The sequence below is a fragment of the Sphaeramia orbicularis genome, chromosome 19, assembly GCF_902148855.1.
Source record: "Sphaeramia orbicularis chromosome 19, fSphaOr1.1, whole genome shotgun sequence".
In the NCBI taxonomy this organism is placed as follows: domain Eukaryota; kingdom Metazoa; phylum Chordata; class Actinopteri; order Kurtiformes; family Apogonidae; genus Sphaeramia; species Sphaeramia orbicularis.
Genome location: NC_043975.1, coordinates 38,378,539 through 38,396,213, shown reverse-complemented (window position 1 = coordinate 38,396,213; position 17,675 = coordinate 38,378,539). Strand labels below are relative to the sequence as shown.

The 17,675-nt window shown below is 39.0% G+C and overlaps 1 protein-coding gene across 1 annotated transcript in view; it reads left to right on the top strand.

Annotated features, from left to right (window-relative positions):
* cpped1 (calcineurin-like phosphoesterase domain containing 1) overlaps positions 1-14,767 on the top strand; it is a 58,167-nt gene extending 43,400 nt beyond the window's left edge. The window contains exon 6 of the mRNA XM_030121629.1: positions 13,833-14,767. Coding sequence (XP_029977489.1) covers positions 13,833-14,059 — 227 coding nt within the window. The 3' untranslated portion in view covers positions 14,060-14,767. The remainder of the gene's footprint in view (positions 1-13,832) is intronic.
* Positions 14,768-17,675: the final 2,908 nt, after the last annotated feature.

Sequence of the window (17,675 nt, the reverse complement as noted above, 5' to 3'; positions counted from 1 at the left end):
ACAGACCCAAAGAGAATTTTTGAAGGGATAATAAGCTACATTTGCATCAAGAGTCTTCTAGGGAGACTATGTGAGAACTGGACTTAAAAATGCAATAAATAATAAATGAATAAATAAATGAATTAATAATTGGCATAATTGGCTTGTTAGAAGTGTCTGAAAACTAAAGCTACAGGAGCCAAAATGAGAGGATGTGAAAATACACACCTTCCTTCTGCAGCTCTCTCCTCTTGGTCCAAATCAAAAAACTGCTATGGAAAGTAAAATCACTTTCTCCAGCCTCTGTGTAGAGCCAGTAGAATCAGGTCTCACTGATTCCTAACAGTGTTTCTTCTTTACAACTGTCAAACATGTATTTTACCCACTGATTGTATGTGATTATTGGAGAGAAGAACCATGATATCAGCTATTGGTTTCTGAGCTGCTGTTGTGTGGCCATTCATTTGCAATTTGCTGTAGCATGTTGACTTTTGGAGCCAGAAAATACTGTATTTGGATAAAAAGGGGTGGAACTATAGAAGCCCAAGGGGTAAGAAATGAGCTAATGCTAAGCACTAGCTTGCAGACTTGGTAAAACAGTAAACTTAATTTCACAGTCATTTTAAGGTCTTGTTAGTGGAACCCATTAACTAAAAATCCAACTCGGCAGGGAAGTGAGCCATCATACACAACTGTCAATCAAAGTCCAACAAAGCAGACATCACAACTTCTATTTGACCTGAAATCTGATTAACAGAGGAAATTTAAAAGATGGACCAGATTACTTATCAGAGGGCCCAAGTAAAGCAGATGAGACTGGAATGGCTTCTGGCAAAAAATAAATAAATAAATAGACTTAGTATTTCTATGGAGATGTCAAATTTAACTCTATAGAAGCCAGCGCATTTTTGAGCCAACCCCAGTATCTGTCAGTGGTATTACAACATATCCTCACATTGCATTCATTTTAGAGTCAGGGTCCTTGCCCCCTGATTTGTCCCCCCTACCTGTCAGAGAATACCTGTGATCAGCCAAAACTGACTCATCACACCCCAGATCACAGAAAATCTGTGGATTATAGGCTATTTATTGTATTGTATCATGTGCTAATGAGTTGTTGCTTCTTTTAACTTTTTAATATTTTTTTATTGTTATTTTATTTTTTTCTTTACTTGATATTTTAAACCTATACAGTACTTTGGGTAGTAAAATTTTTAAATTTTGCTGTATAAATAAATTTAACGTTGACATAGATCAATCTGTAATTGTGGGACAAATACAACTGATTGTCAGGAAATATGCTATGTGTTGGATAATCGCTAATAATAAACTGACAGAAGACAGTTCTTGAGTACATATTGAAACCAGTAAATGATTCCATATTACTTGTACCTCATTTGTTTTTGAATTAATTTTTAAAAGGAAGATGGGATGGGGAGTATACACACCAGATCAAAATTTTAAGACCAGATGAAAAATTGCATGAATTTACATTTTGCACTGTTGGCTCTTTTTTCTTTACTTGATATTTTAAACCTATACAGTACTTTGGGTAGTAAAATTTTTAAATTTTGCTGTATAAATAAATTTAACGTTGACATAGATCAATCTGTAATTGTGGGACAAATACAACTGATTGTCAGGAAATATGCTATGTGTTGGATAATCGCTAATAATAAACTGACAGAAGACAGTTCTTGAGTACATATTGAAACCAGTAAATGATTCCATATTACTTGTACCTCATTTGTTTTTGAATTAATTTTTAAAAGGAAGATGGGATGGGGAGTATACACACCAGATCAAAATTTTAAGACCAGATGAAAAATTGAATGAATTTACATTTTGCACTGTTGGCTCTTAAGAAGGTTCTAAGTAGAGTTTCAAAATGCAAAAAGAAGAAATGGGAGTGAGACCGAAAAAAACAAAAAAAAACAAATGAAGTAAGCAATTTATTGAAAACAACAATTAAACTGAAATAGGCTGTTCATCAGCCGATCAAAAGTTTAAGACCACAGCCTTTAAAAGCCTAAATCTGTGCAAAAATGTGAATTCAATGTCATGCTCTGTCATGTATTCACACTGTCATGACCTCCTGATGGGAAAGGCAGAAAAGCTTTCTCTCTTTGAACGTGGTCAGATTGTTGAGCTACAGAAGCAAGGCCTCTCGCAACATGCCATCGCTGCTGAGGTTGGATGCAATATGACAGTCATTTTGAATTCCTTAAAAGATCCCGAGGGTTATGGAACAAAAAAGTTAAGTGGTAGACCCAAAAAAATTTCACTGGCGCTGAGCTGGAGGATCCGATTGGCTGTCAAGACATGGGATGATCCTCGACCCAAATTAAGGCCGTTACTGGTGCCGACTGCAGCCTAAAAACCATCACATGGCATCTGCCAGAGAAGGGCTTTAAGAACAAAAAAACATCTTCAAAGGCCTTGCCCCCATCAATGCCACAAAATTGCCCATTTGGACTTTGACAAAGAGCACCAAACATGGGACATTGAAAGCTGGAAGAAAGTTTTATTCCTTGATGAGAAAAAATTTAACCTTGATGGTCATGATGTTCTTCCAATGTTACTGGCATGACAAGGAGATGTTTTCTACACGGCACAGTGGAGGGGGTGCCACCATGATCTGGGGTGCTTTTTCCTTCAGTGGAACAATGGAACTTCAGGTTGTGCAGGGGTGTCAAATGGTGGCTGGCTTTGTGGAGATGTTGCAGGGGGTATCCCTCGTGACTGAGGGCCCTGGTCTGTGTGGTAATGACTGGGTTTTAAAAACAGGACAACGCTGCAGTTCACAATGCCCACCTGACGAAGGACTGAGAACAGAGGCATAACGTCACTCTTTTGGACGATCCTGTGTGTTCCCCTGATCTAAATCCAATTGAGAACATATGGGGAAGGATGGCAAGTTAATGAAAATGAACATCAGTTCCAGACAGTGGATTCAAAATGACTGTCTTACTGCGTCCAACCTCTGCAACGATGGCACGTTGCAAGAGGCCTTACTTATGCAGCTCAGCAACTCAACTTACTCATCTTTTCATGGTCATCAGATATGACCCATTTGGACGTTCAGAAGCTCCGTAGTCAATGTGGAAACACCATCATCTTGTGCAGTATTGATTCACCAGTAAAACCCATGGAGTTTAATAAATGACAGTAGGGCTGCACGATTAATTGATTTTAAATCGAAATTGGATTTTTTAATTAGGACGATTTTTAAAAAAGGGAAATCGTCAAATCGATTTCATCTTTCTCATGTCTCCCGGTCACGCACCTGCGGGCTACCGTAGGCTCTTCCTCCTATCGGTGACAGCGGTCTTTCACAGAAGTCCGTGTAATGACTGGACTTTAAATCTGTTAATGAGTCCACAATAACGATACCAATATAGGCCGGGGCTTCACGCACAGATCCCGCAATTGAACTATAGCTGTATGGGGATCACTCATCTTACGTTGTCCAGGATCCGTACCGTACTGATCCTGGTCTGGGTCACTGGGTCAGCAGCCTCAGCAGAGTAGCCCAGACAGCCCTCTGCCCCAACACATCCACCAGCTCCAGGGACAGAATCCCTCCAGTGTGTCCTGGGTCGGTCTCTTCACGCACAGATCCCCCAGTTTAAATAGAACCGCACGGGGATCACTCATATTACGTGGTCCACACACACACTGATGCTTGTCACTGACTTACATTGGTATCACTTCTATGGGCCCAGATACCCCAAAAAGGAAAAACAAACAAACAAACAAACAAACAAATAAATAAATTCTCTTACCTGCTAAATTTTTCTTTCACAAATGTAAGTTCTGTAACACAAAACCAAATATTATTTATTTTTTGAAAGATGTTAAACTTTATTTAAAGCTGTTCCATAAATCTGGAAACAAAAAGGCTCTAAAAACCATCAGTATTTGCTCTGATTTGGACATTGTATTGTAGTGTATTCCCCCTGGCAAACTTGTTATGTTATTTTCTTGTATACATTGTTTATATACTCTACTTCATTCAATAAAGATTGACTGAAAATAAATAAATGAATAAATACATACATACATAAAATTTCTGTGGGCCCATCACGTGATACCATCACAGATTTCAGGTAGGGAGCAGTGGCTTGCATTGTGGGCTGCTCACGAAAATGACATGATGACTTCTGTTGTCTTTTGTAGTTTTACCCAAAAATCGAACATCGAGTTTTTAGAGGAAAAAATCGGGATTTTTTTTTTTTTTCCAAAATCGTGCAGCCCTAAATGACAGTAAATGGAGAAGTTTGTTTTATGTTCAATTAATGATATATTTTGTCAAAAAAAGTCACTTTTTCCTCCATTTTCTCTCTTTTTGATATAATAACCCTCAACTTGAATTTGAGCTTTTATGAACATCGACATAAGAAAATTAAATATAAGAAAATACATGATTTACACTGAAGAAACACAAAACACAGAGGATAATGTTATAATAAATGGTGACAAATCCATTAAGAATTAATAAATAGATAGAAAAAAATCATTTGGAAACTGCCACAGAAGAAGCACTGGGTCTTTATGGGTTAAGGTCTTTACAAGTCTTAAAATCAATCCTAAAACAAGTTGGCAGCCAGTGTAATGCCATTAAACTTCAATTAACAGGTTCTCTATTTTTAGATTTCATTGCCAGCATTTTCCCTAAGTTTGGGGTAGATGGAGGTTTGTGGGGCGTTCCAATTTCAATTTAAATATAACTATATAACTAATATAGTTAATACTAACTAATATAAAATAATAATAGGGCGACACGGTGGTGCAGTGGTTAGCACTCGTGCCTCACAGCAAGAAGGTCCTGGGTTCGATTCCAACACCAGTCGACGGGGGGTGGGACCTTTCTGTGTGGAGTTTGCATGTTCTCCCTGTGTCTGCGTGGGTTCTCTCCGGGTACTCCGGCTTCCTCCCACAATCCAAAAACATGCACTAATAGGTTAATTGGTTAATCTAAATTGCCCATAGGTGTGAATGTGAGAGTGATTGTTTGTCTCTATATGTCAGCCCTGCGATGAACTGGCGACTTGTCCAGGGTGTACCCCGCCTTCGCCCTTATGTAGCTGGGATAGGCTCCAAGCGACCCCCGTGACCCTAGTGAGGATAAAGCGGGTTCAGAAAATGAATGAATGAATGAATATATAACTAATATAACATAATTCAGATTAGGATGACATGGTGCAGTGGAGAGCACTCGTGCCTCACAGCAAGAAGGTCCTGGGTTCGATTACAACACCAGTCATTGGGGGTAGGACCTATTTGTTTGCATGCTCTCCCTGTGTTTGTGTGGGTTGTCTCTTGGTAATCCTGCTCCCACCATCCAAAGACATGCACTGATAGGTCAATCAGTTAATCTAAAAGTGCCCGTAGGTGTGAATATGAGAGTGATTGTTTGTCTCTATATGTCAGCCCTGCGATGAACTGGCGACATGTCCAGGGTGTACCCTGCCTTCACCCATAAGTAGCTGGGATAGGCTCCAGTGACCCCCCCTGACCCTAGTGAGGATAAAGCAGGTTCAGAAAATGAATGAATGAATGAATAATTCATATTGTGCATGTCCAATATGTATTGGACATGCTGTAGGTTAGTGTTGCCACTAGGGTAACAGCTAGTGCCCTTCTGAGAAAACAGCCTTTAATTACAGCTAATAACTCCTTCAAGTCAATTAAAGAGCATATCATTTTTTGCAGCAAATGTTATATAGCCCACTTATATTATACATTTGTATTCTGGGACCAGGCCTCAAAAGTAACAACTGAAATGTAAAAGTCAATGATGATCAGGATCAGAGTGAATAATTTATGAAGATTTCAGAGGATCTAATTGTAGGAATGGACAATAATATTCATAATTGTGTTTCCATTAGTATTTAGTCACAAAAATGACAACTGGTAATTGGAGCAGCATTCACTATGTTGTGAAATATTCACCCACAAACATTTTGCATGAAAGCTATTCATACAAGTAGCTATTTCATTTTATAACAGTTCCAACACTAGTTGAGTGAAAAAATATTCAAAATGTATTCATGTCAGCCTGTTTAACAGAAATAGTAGTGGATTTGACATCACATGGAGTGGGTCCTCTGCTCTGGTGTGTCTCATTGACACAAATGATTGGTTGGTACTTTTTCGTGTTCAGAAAATGCTCCTTGATCCCAAAAAAAGCCTCTTTATTGCTTTCTTCTAGTAGCATCCTCTAGAAAACTATTCATGACAAAACAATGGTTCAAAAAAATGCAATACAAAAAAACCCACCCTGACAGGTAAAGACCTTTGTAATAGTAGGAGTTTAGAGAGCTGAATGTTAAAGTTCTGACAAAGATACCAATGTTTTAGATGGTAGAGAGAGAAACATACCATACCACCAGTCTGGTAGATTTAAGGTCCCCACAGAGTCGGGCATACTTGACTCCGCGGACATACTCGAGGTGGACTCAATGCGGATCCAAAGCGGAAATCCACTAGACACGTCCGCACAAAGATCAGTTTTTTACGACCAAGCAGACTCTGCGCACATGTACTCAGTGTCACACAATAGACTGCTTGGCAGGTAGGAAATTGGTACGCTCGACTATGAAACCACAAACGTCCAGGGACAGTGCGCACGGAGTCCGCACCACTCACAGTATGCATGCAATACACCCGTCTGTGGGAGCCTTTATGTGACCATTAGAGGTCCCTCTGACTGTCTCCCATGGTGAGGTAAACTAATGCCACAGGGCCTTTGACCAAAGCATCAGAAAGTGACCAGATGGGATGAAAACGATTAAGAAACAAGTTTTTATTTTTTGGCTGTTTTTGTCTAAAGACAGAGCTAAGCTAACAGAGTTATAATGTAAACTATCAGCTGATGCAGCACGTGAAGAGTATAAGGCAAAGTGTTATTTTGACTGGTTGTCCAAATAACCAGCTAGGAGTTATTTAAAGAAGAGAACTTAATATCACAATACAGACGTGTAAACAATGAGCTTTATACTTTATACAGTGAGTGACAGTCTGTGGCAGTGGCGATTTCTCATAGACTGCAAGGGAAGCCCGGCTTCCCCTAAAATTACGAAAATTAAATGGTTAAATATGTACGGTTGTGTTGACATTTTATTGACTACAAATGTATTAGAACACGTTCATCTCACAGATGAGTTTGTTCGGAATCAGCTTTATCACAAATCAATGGATGTGATGTTCACTTCTCATACATTCCAGTGTCGCGGTTTTCTAATACGATCTCTGCTCAGTGCATTGCCTCAAAACTGGACAGTAATTGGATAAATGCCACAATGTTGTCCCGCCCCCGGACGCCGGGCGTCTCTGGGGATGAATGGAGCTGTGGGCGGAGCTCGGCCGGGCTAGACGCCCGAATCCCACGTGCTGGTTGGAGGATCAGTCGAAAGGCTGAAGCCCGTTTGATTGACAACTGTTTTCAGATCTACTCCTTCACTGACACAGTTCAGTTTAATACCATCGCACATTCTGCTGTGAAATCAAGAGAGAAACCACTACGAAATTACTCGTTCATTTCTTGCACTGTAAGTAAAACACTCATTGTACTTCCTTGTTTCAATTTAACATAATTTCAGCTTTTTCTTGTTTCAGTTACATAATTTAATCATTTCTTGTTCAAGTTTAATATCGTTTTGTAGATAGTTAAATCAATCAAACTGTCGGCTAGGTCGGAGTGAAAGGAGCATCTCTTGTTTAAAAAGGCTGAAGTCTTACACCCGCAACACAATGGGCCAAGGCAATCTGAGCAGCCTAGCTCTGCTGGACATACAGAGGACACTGGTCCAGTCCCTGGAAAAGATGCCTACTTGGTACGATAAGGTCACTGACCATTTTCTTAAAAAGGAACAGAGGGCCGAATTTATGTTTAAATAACTTGACGATTTTTCTTTTTTTTTTTTTTTTTTGACGTAAGCCGACAATGAGCTTCCCCTGTCTGAAAGATGAGCAGCCGCCACTGGTCTGTGGATACATAGCATTGAATCATTTTGTGGTTTTTGTAGCTGTAAGTGTGTTCTGGCTAACAGCTTCCTCCTACTGTTGACAGTTTCAAAATCTGTACTACATAGAACCACTTTAATATAGAAACTGTACAAAGAACTGTAGCAAGACCATGAAATCCATTAATTAATTTGTGTGTTATACCCATTAAAAGAAACTGCTTTTGTACTGTGCTGTTACATAAGTGTTACAGCTAAACTGATTCCTTCCAAACACGTTCATACATGTTTTAAAAATACATACTGCGGACTTTTCTATAGGCGTGAGTCATGAATATGTCATATACAGTACATACATATGTGGGAATCTCACTGCTGCTGGTGCGTGGTGGTTTTGACCAGGGTGTGTGTGTGGGATGTGGATCATCATCAAAGACATGGCGGCAAAACTCACAGAACGCATCGACACATGCATACATATGCGCACTTACGCTTCGTCCCACACAATCTCTATTTGGCAGGATGATTAATCATTAGTACAAAGTCATCATTAGTGTTAGCGAGGAATCAAAATAAAAACACATTCCAGGTTTGTTTTGTCACTCTTCTTATTATCGTTGCAGGATGAATTTCTGTCTATCACTTCTTTACTATTGCTGTCTTAGCGTCTTCCTCCCACTGCCTTATGTGTGAGGTGATGAAGAAGTCACAGCCCTCATGTAGATGCTCCCACAGTCAGTGTACTGAGTCATCACTACAGGTGCTTTGTTTTTCTCAATATCTGAATAATTCCAAACACATGGTGTCATACCTTCTAAGAAAGACAGAAGTACTGTACCTGCTACACACTGTAACAGTTGACTCTATATGGGTTCTATTTTATTTCTGCAGCACTGCTTTTAATGCCTCAGCTAATAAATACATTTTTTTTTATTCCATAAAGAAAAACTATTTTGTTTTGTTTTGTTTTTTTTGCTTCAGTGATACTTCCATTATAAAACCACTGAGCATTTGGCCCAATGTTACTTTACAGTAACTTTTGTCAACTCCTAACACTTATTGTTGGAGGTGATAAAGGATCGCACTGCCCTCCATTTTCATCTTAACTCTGGGTTCAGTCCATTTTGAACCATCATGGATCATAGCATCTAGTTATGTGAAAATGCTTTTGCCAGTAATGGACAATAGGTGTTTCCATAAAATGGCAAGCCAATTTGGAGAATTAGGAGATGGCAAAAAAAAAAAAAAAAGAGTGTAAAAATGCTTTTGCATTAAATACATGAATGGAAACACACCTGATCACCCACCCTTTGATACTGTTAAATAATAAATGTGTAAGAAACACAGTGTTAACACAGTGACAACAGCATTTACTCAAGTTGTTCACTCTCCTGCTCATCTCTGTTCTTTTCCTCACATTATTTTGTTTTTTCCTTATCCGTACCCTCATCTGTTCTAGGTCTCTTTGATTCAGCAGGTTCTAAATAAAAAGGCTATCATAACTGCACTAACTTATATTGTCAACCTCACTCAAAATCAGCCTGTGTTGGTATCCATGTACTTCTCCATACAGTTTAACTGTTGCCCTTCGTAATTTGTTCATAGTCAAACTGGACTCTTTGACAGAAATCACTGCAGTGTTCATAGTCATACAGCGCTGCCGCTACGTATGTGCATACCACCCACTGTGTGGAGGGTACTACGGTGCCGAGGGGGCACCAACTAAGCTGATCATCTTAATAATTACAGGTCTAAATGATGAATTTTTTTATTTTAGGTTTACCCATTATAGGGCCCTCATAGAAATACTCTGAAATTCAAAATTTCAACCTTAGTGTGTTTTTGGACGACATAACAAGACTTGATTACTTTTGTGATTTTTTTCAAAATGTTTTATTATGTAGAAATTCAAGGTCAATGAAGTTACCATATTTGGTTCCTTACCTGTAAGTGGCAAAAAAAATCTAATAAGTAAATATAAAAAATACAGGAAAAACACATGTAAGGTAAAATGAGCATGTTATTTTAGAACATTACAACATTACAACAACACAAGTGCTGGTCCAGGCACCTGTCAACATCCACATTATCCCTTTGAACATCATTCCTTACATTAGTCCCATTACGTTACTGTACCTAACAAAGCCATTATGCTCACTGTTCATGCAGAGGTGGACCTTGCAGACTCCGTAGACCACAATGGATCTGAGATTGTTGCCTCACTGTCACTGTAACTGTAACTGCAGTGGTCTTGTAATTTATTCAGAAATGACCAAAAATAGTCACTTGTCCAATAAAGGGCTAAGATGAAGTATACAGGCCATGAGACAGGCCTACACACTACATTTTTGCTCAAAATAAATGTACATAATCATTTGTTGTGGTCACGAATCTTGTGATGTGCGTCATTGCATTTGCATCCTATTATAGATGCAACATGCATTTGTTTTGAATGAGGGAGGGAATGAAACTGCTGATATTCTTGGATTCAAGATGGCACAGGAAATCACAAACCTTCTACAACTTGCTCCACAGACAACTGCCTTACAGAAGCTCTCATGACTACATGTCAACCAACTTCAGGACCAGTAACATTGCTGTCATCAACATCAATGCAGAACTTGCACAGAAGTTGTCAAATGATGACGTAATTAACCATTTTGCTACCAGGAAATGAAGGCAAGTGCCACTGTAAAATGTTGAACACTAGGTTATTCTTTAGTTAGTGCAGTAAACTGTCTTTTCAGGTGGTAAAGTGTTGAGATTTTTGCCAGTTTTGCATGGCTAGTATTGTATACTTATTCTCATATGTGCTTATTATTATTTTTTTAATAATGGTAGCAACATAAAAAAAAGTTTATTTGGTTTAAATTATCTTATTGAAGATTGCACTGACAAATCCTTGTATTTTTTGTCTCTTCTATATAGCTCTTGTTTTCTTATTTGCATTGAGAATAAAAATATCTTCAATTTAAAGAACAATACAAAACAAAAACAGGCGCACCAGTAATTCCATAGTGAGTAGGGCACCCAAATGGCCAACAGCAGCACTAAGTGCATATATATAACTTATCAACAGTGATGATTGATGGTTGTTAACCTGCAAGTTGCACTTGAAACATTCATCAACATGGAAGCAATACAGCATATAACCGAACTTACTAACACATCTACACACACAGTCATACAGAATAATGAGAACATGCTTCAGCCCAGAGGGGTAGTGGGGACTTTGTGGCCTTTATGCCCTCATCTAGAAACAACAACAGCAAGGGCATGCATTTACACTCATACACACTTATACACATTTTTGTGACTAGACATTGTTGCTAGTTACTTAGTCACTTAAAACAGTGTAAAGGTTATATGAAAGGCTATACACAAACAGATTCAAGCAAAGTGTGCGGTCCTGAATGACACAGCTGCATGCCCACCTTCAAGTCACTGGAGGGTAGGTTTCATACAACGCCACAGCAGGTTCTGATTGTAAACGATTTTAGTCCAAGCGTATAAACATAGAGGTCCAAACCATCATCCTATATCTGTGCTGTATGAATTATTGAATGGTCCAACATGTGCAACCGCTGTCCTAGCATAGCTCTGAATATTAATCAAAATTTAGGTCACATTTGTATTCCAGTGCTGTTTGATTATGCGGAGTGGCTGATGTGATGATTCAGGGCAATTTCACGGTGCTGACATCGGAGTAGTATCAGCAGCAGATACATGAGTTTTTCGAAGGGATCTTCCTTCTCTTTGTTGTGCAGATTTCTGGGACAGACCCATGTCTTTCTCATGCACAGACTGCAATTTATCCCCTTTTGTTGCCAGTTTTCATTATATTTTTGGCCAGGCGTCTCTCTGGAGACAAGGCAGTGAGCAGCCAGACTTTCCTACATGGAAACACTTTCTGTTAGAAAATAGAACAGCGTTTCCTCTGCCACAAGCAACCATGATCATAACGTTAGCCTCATAGCATAATTGCCTAACTCATACACAAATGGACAACAGAATTGGGACACATTGAATTTGGGTGTTCCTTTTCTAACAGGGGTCTGGGCTACAAACCAATAATGACAAATGTCATAATACAGTTTTATATTGAGATAAATATCATTGCATTGGTTAGTTTGGTTTAAATTGGTACTTTTGCTTCCAACATGCCTTTTTTAACCATGACTATTATTTTAAATGTTCCCTGACCCCTGTTAGAAAAGAAACACCTGAATTCAACATGTCCCAATACTTTTGTCCATTTGCGTATGAGTTAGGCAATTATGCTATGAGGTTGATGATAAATTTTGTTAATCAAATAATATTCTATTCTAATGAAACCTGTTGACCACTCACTTTATCATAGCACGGCCCTGTATGTTTGTGTTTTTCTGCCTTTGCAACTTGTTTAAGCTGAAACTGGCCGAGATGACACAGACTTGTCAAAAGACAAATTGCTCCCCTAGAAGTAGGAAAACAAATTGTACCTTCACGCATGCAAAAAAAATCATTCCTGTCTTCTCAGTCAAAGTGAGGCTTGTTTGTTGAGCCATTTTAAGTGCGTAGTCATTTCACTGTAGTGACACAGCATTCCTGCCGCAGGGCCACGCCATTCCCCTCCCCCGTCTTTTAATGATGTTGTTTGTAATTGAAAATAAATTGAAAATCGTGACTACGTAATGAAACTTCCCTTTTTTTTTTTTTAATATTCTGCGAGTGAAATGCTCTGACATTAGTCTCTTTCTTTCTTTTTCTTTCTTTCTTTCTTTCTTTCTTTCTTTCTTTCTTTCTTTCTTTCTTTCTTTGTTCTTTCTTTCTGTCTTTCTTTCTCTCTCTCTGCCTGCCTGTCTGTCTGTCTGTCAGATTTATTTCTGTAGTAGTTAGTACCTGTTATTTGTCTTGTCAGAATTATTACATAATCTCATTATCACATTATCTGAGCTCATAATTATTTTTGGTCATTGTGATAATCATCTTCAATTACCTGTACACAAACAGCTAGATGAAACCAACAGAAATGTCATATTTCATCAGTATTTCCACATTATTCTGCACCATTTGATATTTGACTGGTGCCCTTTTAATGACAGCCCCTTCGTTCCTCAAAACGCTTCATTTCCATTTCCTGTCATGATTAATCATTTCTTTGTGTATTTCAGTAGTAGGCTTTGCATATACAAGTTATTTTTGTCCAATCTGTCCTGTACCATTTTTATTTTTTACAGGCAAATAGGAAAAGCAGACATCTTTAATGTGTCCCAGTGTTCATTAAATGTATGTGTACAAATAAGCTTAAAATGCAAAGCATAAAATGAAAAGACAAAGATTAATGTTTAAATTAGTTTTAGGAAAATCATAACAGCCCTAGTTATTGTATGTATTGTTTGCTTAAAATCTAACCTCGTGCTACTTGTTTAATTGTCTGTGTGCAATAGCAAAATATCTAAAGCTGAGAGGCTAATTCTTGTTAGAAAAAATACACCAAAAGGCTGCAAAGAAAGTTATTTAAAGCCTTTAATCCTCCGGTGGAGTTACCTTTAATCCTGTGTTATTGATAAACAAAATTGTCAACTCCTCACTGACACATGGTCATTTTCTTTTGTGAGGTGTTGATAATTGTATGTATAGCACCTTCATTTGGGGTAGATGAAGGACAGAGGGTCAGACGTGGTGTGAATTACGTTGCAGAAATGGAGCATGTTGTCTATTTATAGTGTTATCCCAGTTTAGATCAGTGATGTAAGCACAGACAACAAAATTAGGCCATCAAAAAAATACATATTCAAGCCACTGTTCCTCATTTAACACTTCCTCAGAGTTGACCAATTTCAGTATCCTCACATTGTTGTCACCCCCCCCCCCCCCCTTTTTTTTCTGTGTCTCATGCCACAGGGGTGAAAGCGGTCTTCTCTGGGCACTATCACCGGAACGCCGGCGGTTGCCACGGAGGCCTGGATATGGTGGTGAGCTCGGCCATCGGCTGCCAGCTGGGCGAGGACACCCACGGCGTCAGGGTGGTGGTGGTGACCGACAGCGATGTGGTCCATCGCTACTACAGCTTGGAGCAGCTGAGAATGCAGGGTGTGGATGAGGACCTCAGAAAGCTACTGCAAGCCTGAGCATCAGAGAAGAACCAGCAACTATAGGTCTCATCAGAAACAACAAGCTGGAATGTTTTTTCCCTCAGTATTGGGTCCTTGTTCCACAGTTTTTGGAGATTGACCCATTGATCATCAGACAAGTCCCAGATGCTAAATTTATTGAAATAGTTTGTCCCCTGCTTATCACTTGCTCCAAAACTGAGCAAAACATTGTCATACACTGCCTTAAATGATACAGGGTGACTTTATTTTTGCTGGGTTTATTCTGTAGGCTATGTAATGTTCCCTCTTTTTTTGTATTTGCTTCTTACTTATCATAAAAGTCAGAAACAATATAGAAGTTGACCAACGGCCCAATCTCCAGGAATTCTGTGGATTAATTAAGGAGTCAATATGTAAGATTCGCATATGCTTTATGTGCTTATGTGAAGTTGTGTTGCAGTTTTTCCCTGGAAACCGGTTGGTTTGTTGACGCTGGCATTACTAAACAAACACATGTACATTTGACATCTCTATCAATGTGGTCAATGTGATTGGTATTTCAATATGTAGTCAACAACCCAGTACATTTAAGATACATATGGAGCAACTACTGATGCAATACAATGCAATTCATCCCTACTGTGATGTGGTACAGTTTTATACAGTTTGAATCCACAATGCTGTAAAATTCAATAGATAGTTTAATTTGACAGAGGAAGCCACTGAATAAATAATAATTTTACTAAAAAAAGCTACAGATCTTTTGTTTGTTTGTTTGTTTTTTTCAGGGCTTTGCAATATCGCTAAAAATGTGATAAAAAATATTCTTATCAGTTAATATCCATGACTTTCAAATATAAGTCTTTCTTTTGAATTTAAAAGGCTAATCCTGAATGAAAGTTGAGGAAGACAAATATCAAAAACATCAATCATCAAAAACTGGTAAATTCTCCTTTGACCTCTGATTGAAGAATTAGGACATTAAACATTAGTTGTGCTAAATGCCAATACTAATTGCTAATACTAAATGGTTGTGCCAGTGCTAATGCTAGGTGCTGTTTGTGTTAGGATGGGTAAAATGCGCATTAACCTTAACCATAAAATAATGCATAAAAGACAAAACAAGCGAAAACGATGTAAAAAGTGTTGCATGATCAACACATAAAAGGTCTAACAAGACAAAAAAAGAAAGACACACTTCAAAGCAGTGAAAACTTTTCACTTCTGCATTCTTCAGTGGCTCTTTTCTGCTCCTCTACAGCAGCAAGTGTGTAACATAAGCTGCTATTATCAGAGAGATTGAATTGTTAACGTCAGCAACTTGTCGTAACTGAAAGCAAATACCACATAAGCACACAAACAAATCTTACAAACTGAACCTTAGATAAAATAGAAAAAAAACTACATCTAATGATTCAGTTTGACACTCAAGTACATTTGAGCAAGAAAAAGAAGAATTCAGTAAAACAAAGATGAGACTTCATAACCAACCGCCCATTATAAACTGTACATTACCTTCAAACATAACGGAGTACATGTAGTCACTCTGCTGAATGTTTTCTAGAGAGCTGTCTGTAGCAGAACAGATTGTATATCTGCTCCCGCTTCAAAGATCAGTAAATGTGTTTTCAGACTAGTGATTCCTTTGTGGAGAAACACCACCTTTTTGCTCCCACTGTGTCAGAAGTAGCATTCCACCCTCTAACACCCACTCTGTGCAGTGTTAAAATGTTAAGACAATATGCTATTTTGTAATCAAATGTTGTCAGTGTAGCTCTAAATGTAGCGCATCATTAAAGGAAGATTGCACTGTAAAACACTGAAAATGAGTTCAGAACACCCTAGGTGGATGATACCTAACTGTGAGAATATTTAAAGCAACACAACGGACTTTTTCAGCCTTCAAACTATATTCTCAAGGTTATTTTGGTGGTACAACTCACAATAGGTTCAATTACAGTTTTGTCTTCACTCCAGAGCGTCTGTCTTGCCTGCACTGGCACTATGCAACTTCCGGGTTTGGTTCGGGACCCCTACACAGAAAGAACTACAAAATTTTACTGCTTTACAGCGTATGCACTCATACGTCACATAACCGATGGGCGCTTGTGCGTGCAGTGACCAGCAGTAAGGAGTCTGGCATCTCGGCTTTTGAGCTTTTATGTTCGTTTTTAAGGAATAAAGGAGACGACCTCCAGGGGAACATTCACTACCAAAAGAATTTAAGGACTGTTTTGTCATGGCTTTCACCGAGACATGGCTCACTGAACAGGGCCACAACACCGATCGTGTCACTGATGGCTTTGGGACCCCCTTCCAATTGAACCGAAATACTGAAGTAACGGGTAAAACACAGGGAGGTGGGGTATGTCTGTATATTAATGAACAATATTCCAGCCCTGTTATTATCACAGAACAAATCTGGACACCAGACACTGAACTATTGTCGGTGTCATTGCGCCAGGAGTTCCCTCCAGGAGTCGGTTCTAGGGGGAGCAAATCTCCCTAGAACTGGAAAAAAGAACCGTCTTGCCCCCTCAAATTAAAGTTTGCGAAGTTTCAAGAGGCAGGGAAAAGGTAAATGAGGTTCACAACAGCAGTTAGTAACGTATCTTAAGTTTCACTTTCACTTTGCAAAGGGAAATGCTGATTCTGCCTCCTGCACTGTGGGCCACATCTACTAAAGGTTTGCGTGTATTAAAACATGTGCAAACGCATTGCACATGCAAAAAAATGTATGAACTGACTTACTTACAGTGCGCACTAAGGGTTGCATTTTTCAAAGGTGCAAAATAGCGGATCTGCATCCAGTTAGTACATTTGCCACAATGAATACACTAATTGGGGCATTTACACACAATTGTGCGTCTGCCGGGAGGAGAAAATGTAAATATAATAATTCAGCACACACAAAGTGATTTATCAAATCCGAAAGCAATTTTGCTCATAGAAACTGCACCTATATTTAACATGTCTCAAAAGGAGGTGCAAACAGTTTGTATGCGTAATTGCGCGCACATGGCTGTGGTTAGGAGACATCGAAATGATGAAACCAGATGCAGAGAACGCATTTTTCACCCTTGTGTGAACATTTTAGAGTGACGGAAAAAAAAATAATTGAGAAATTTGCCCCCCCCCGACACACACACGCACACACACACTTTACAGGACTCTTTTTCACTCCTGATGATTGTGATTAAAAATACGCACCAACATTAGGCTACAGTGTGACAAAAATATGTGTGCCTGACAGTCATTCATTCCACCTGCCCCCCCCCCCCCCCCCCCCCCCCCCCCCCCCCCCCCCCACACACACACACACACACACACACACACCTTTGAAATGAAAAATGAATGAGTCATGCAATACCTTCTATGACAAAGCTCCTCCAACGTCACATTTCCGTGCGTCTGGATCATTCAGCGCACTGTTACCATTAGTACTGGTGGATCCCAGAGCAGTTTTTACAGTGTATTATCTCCAGTAGCGCACGCAAAACCCTCATTTGAATAGGCCAAGACTTTGCACCTGTTGTAATTTGCGCAAGCAATCTTAATAAATCACCTGCAAACCGTGGTTAAACCCCACATGCAAAATTCTGGATTGCACAAGCAAATTAGTACACGCAAATTGGGATCTCAGTAGATCCGG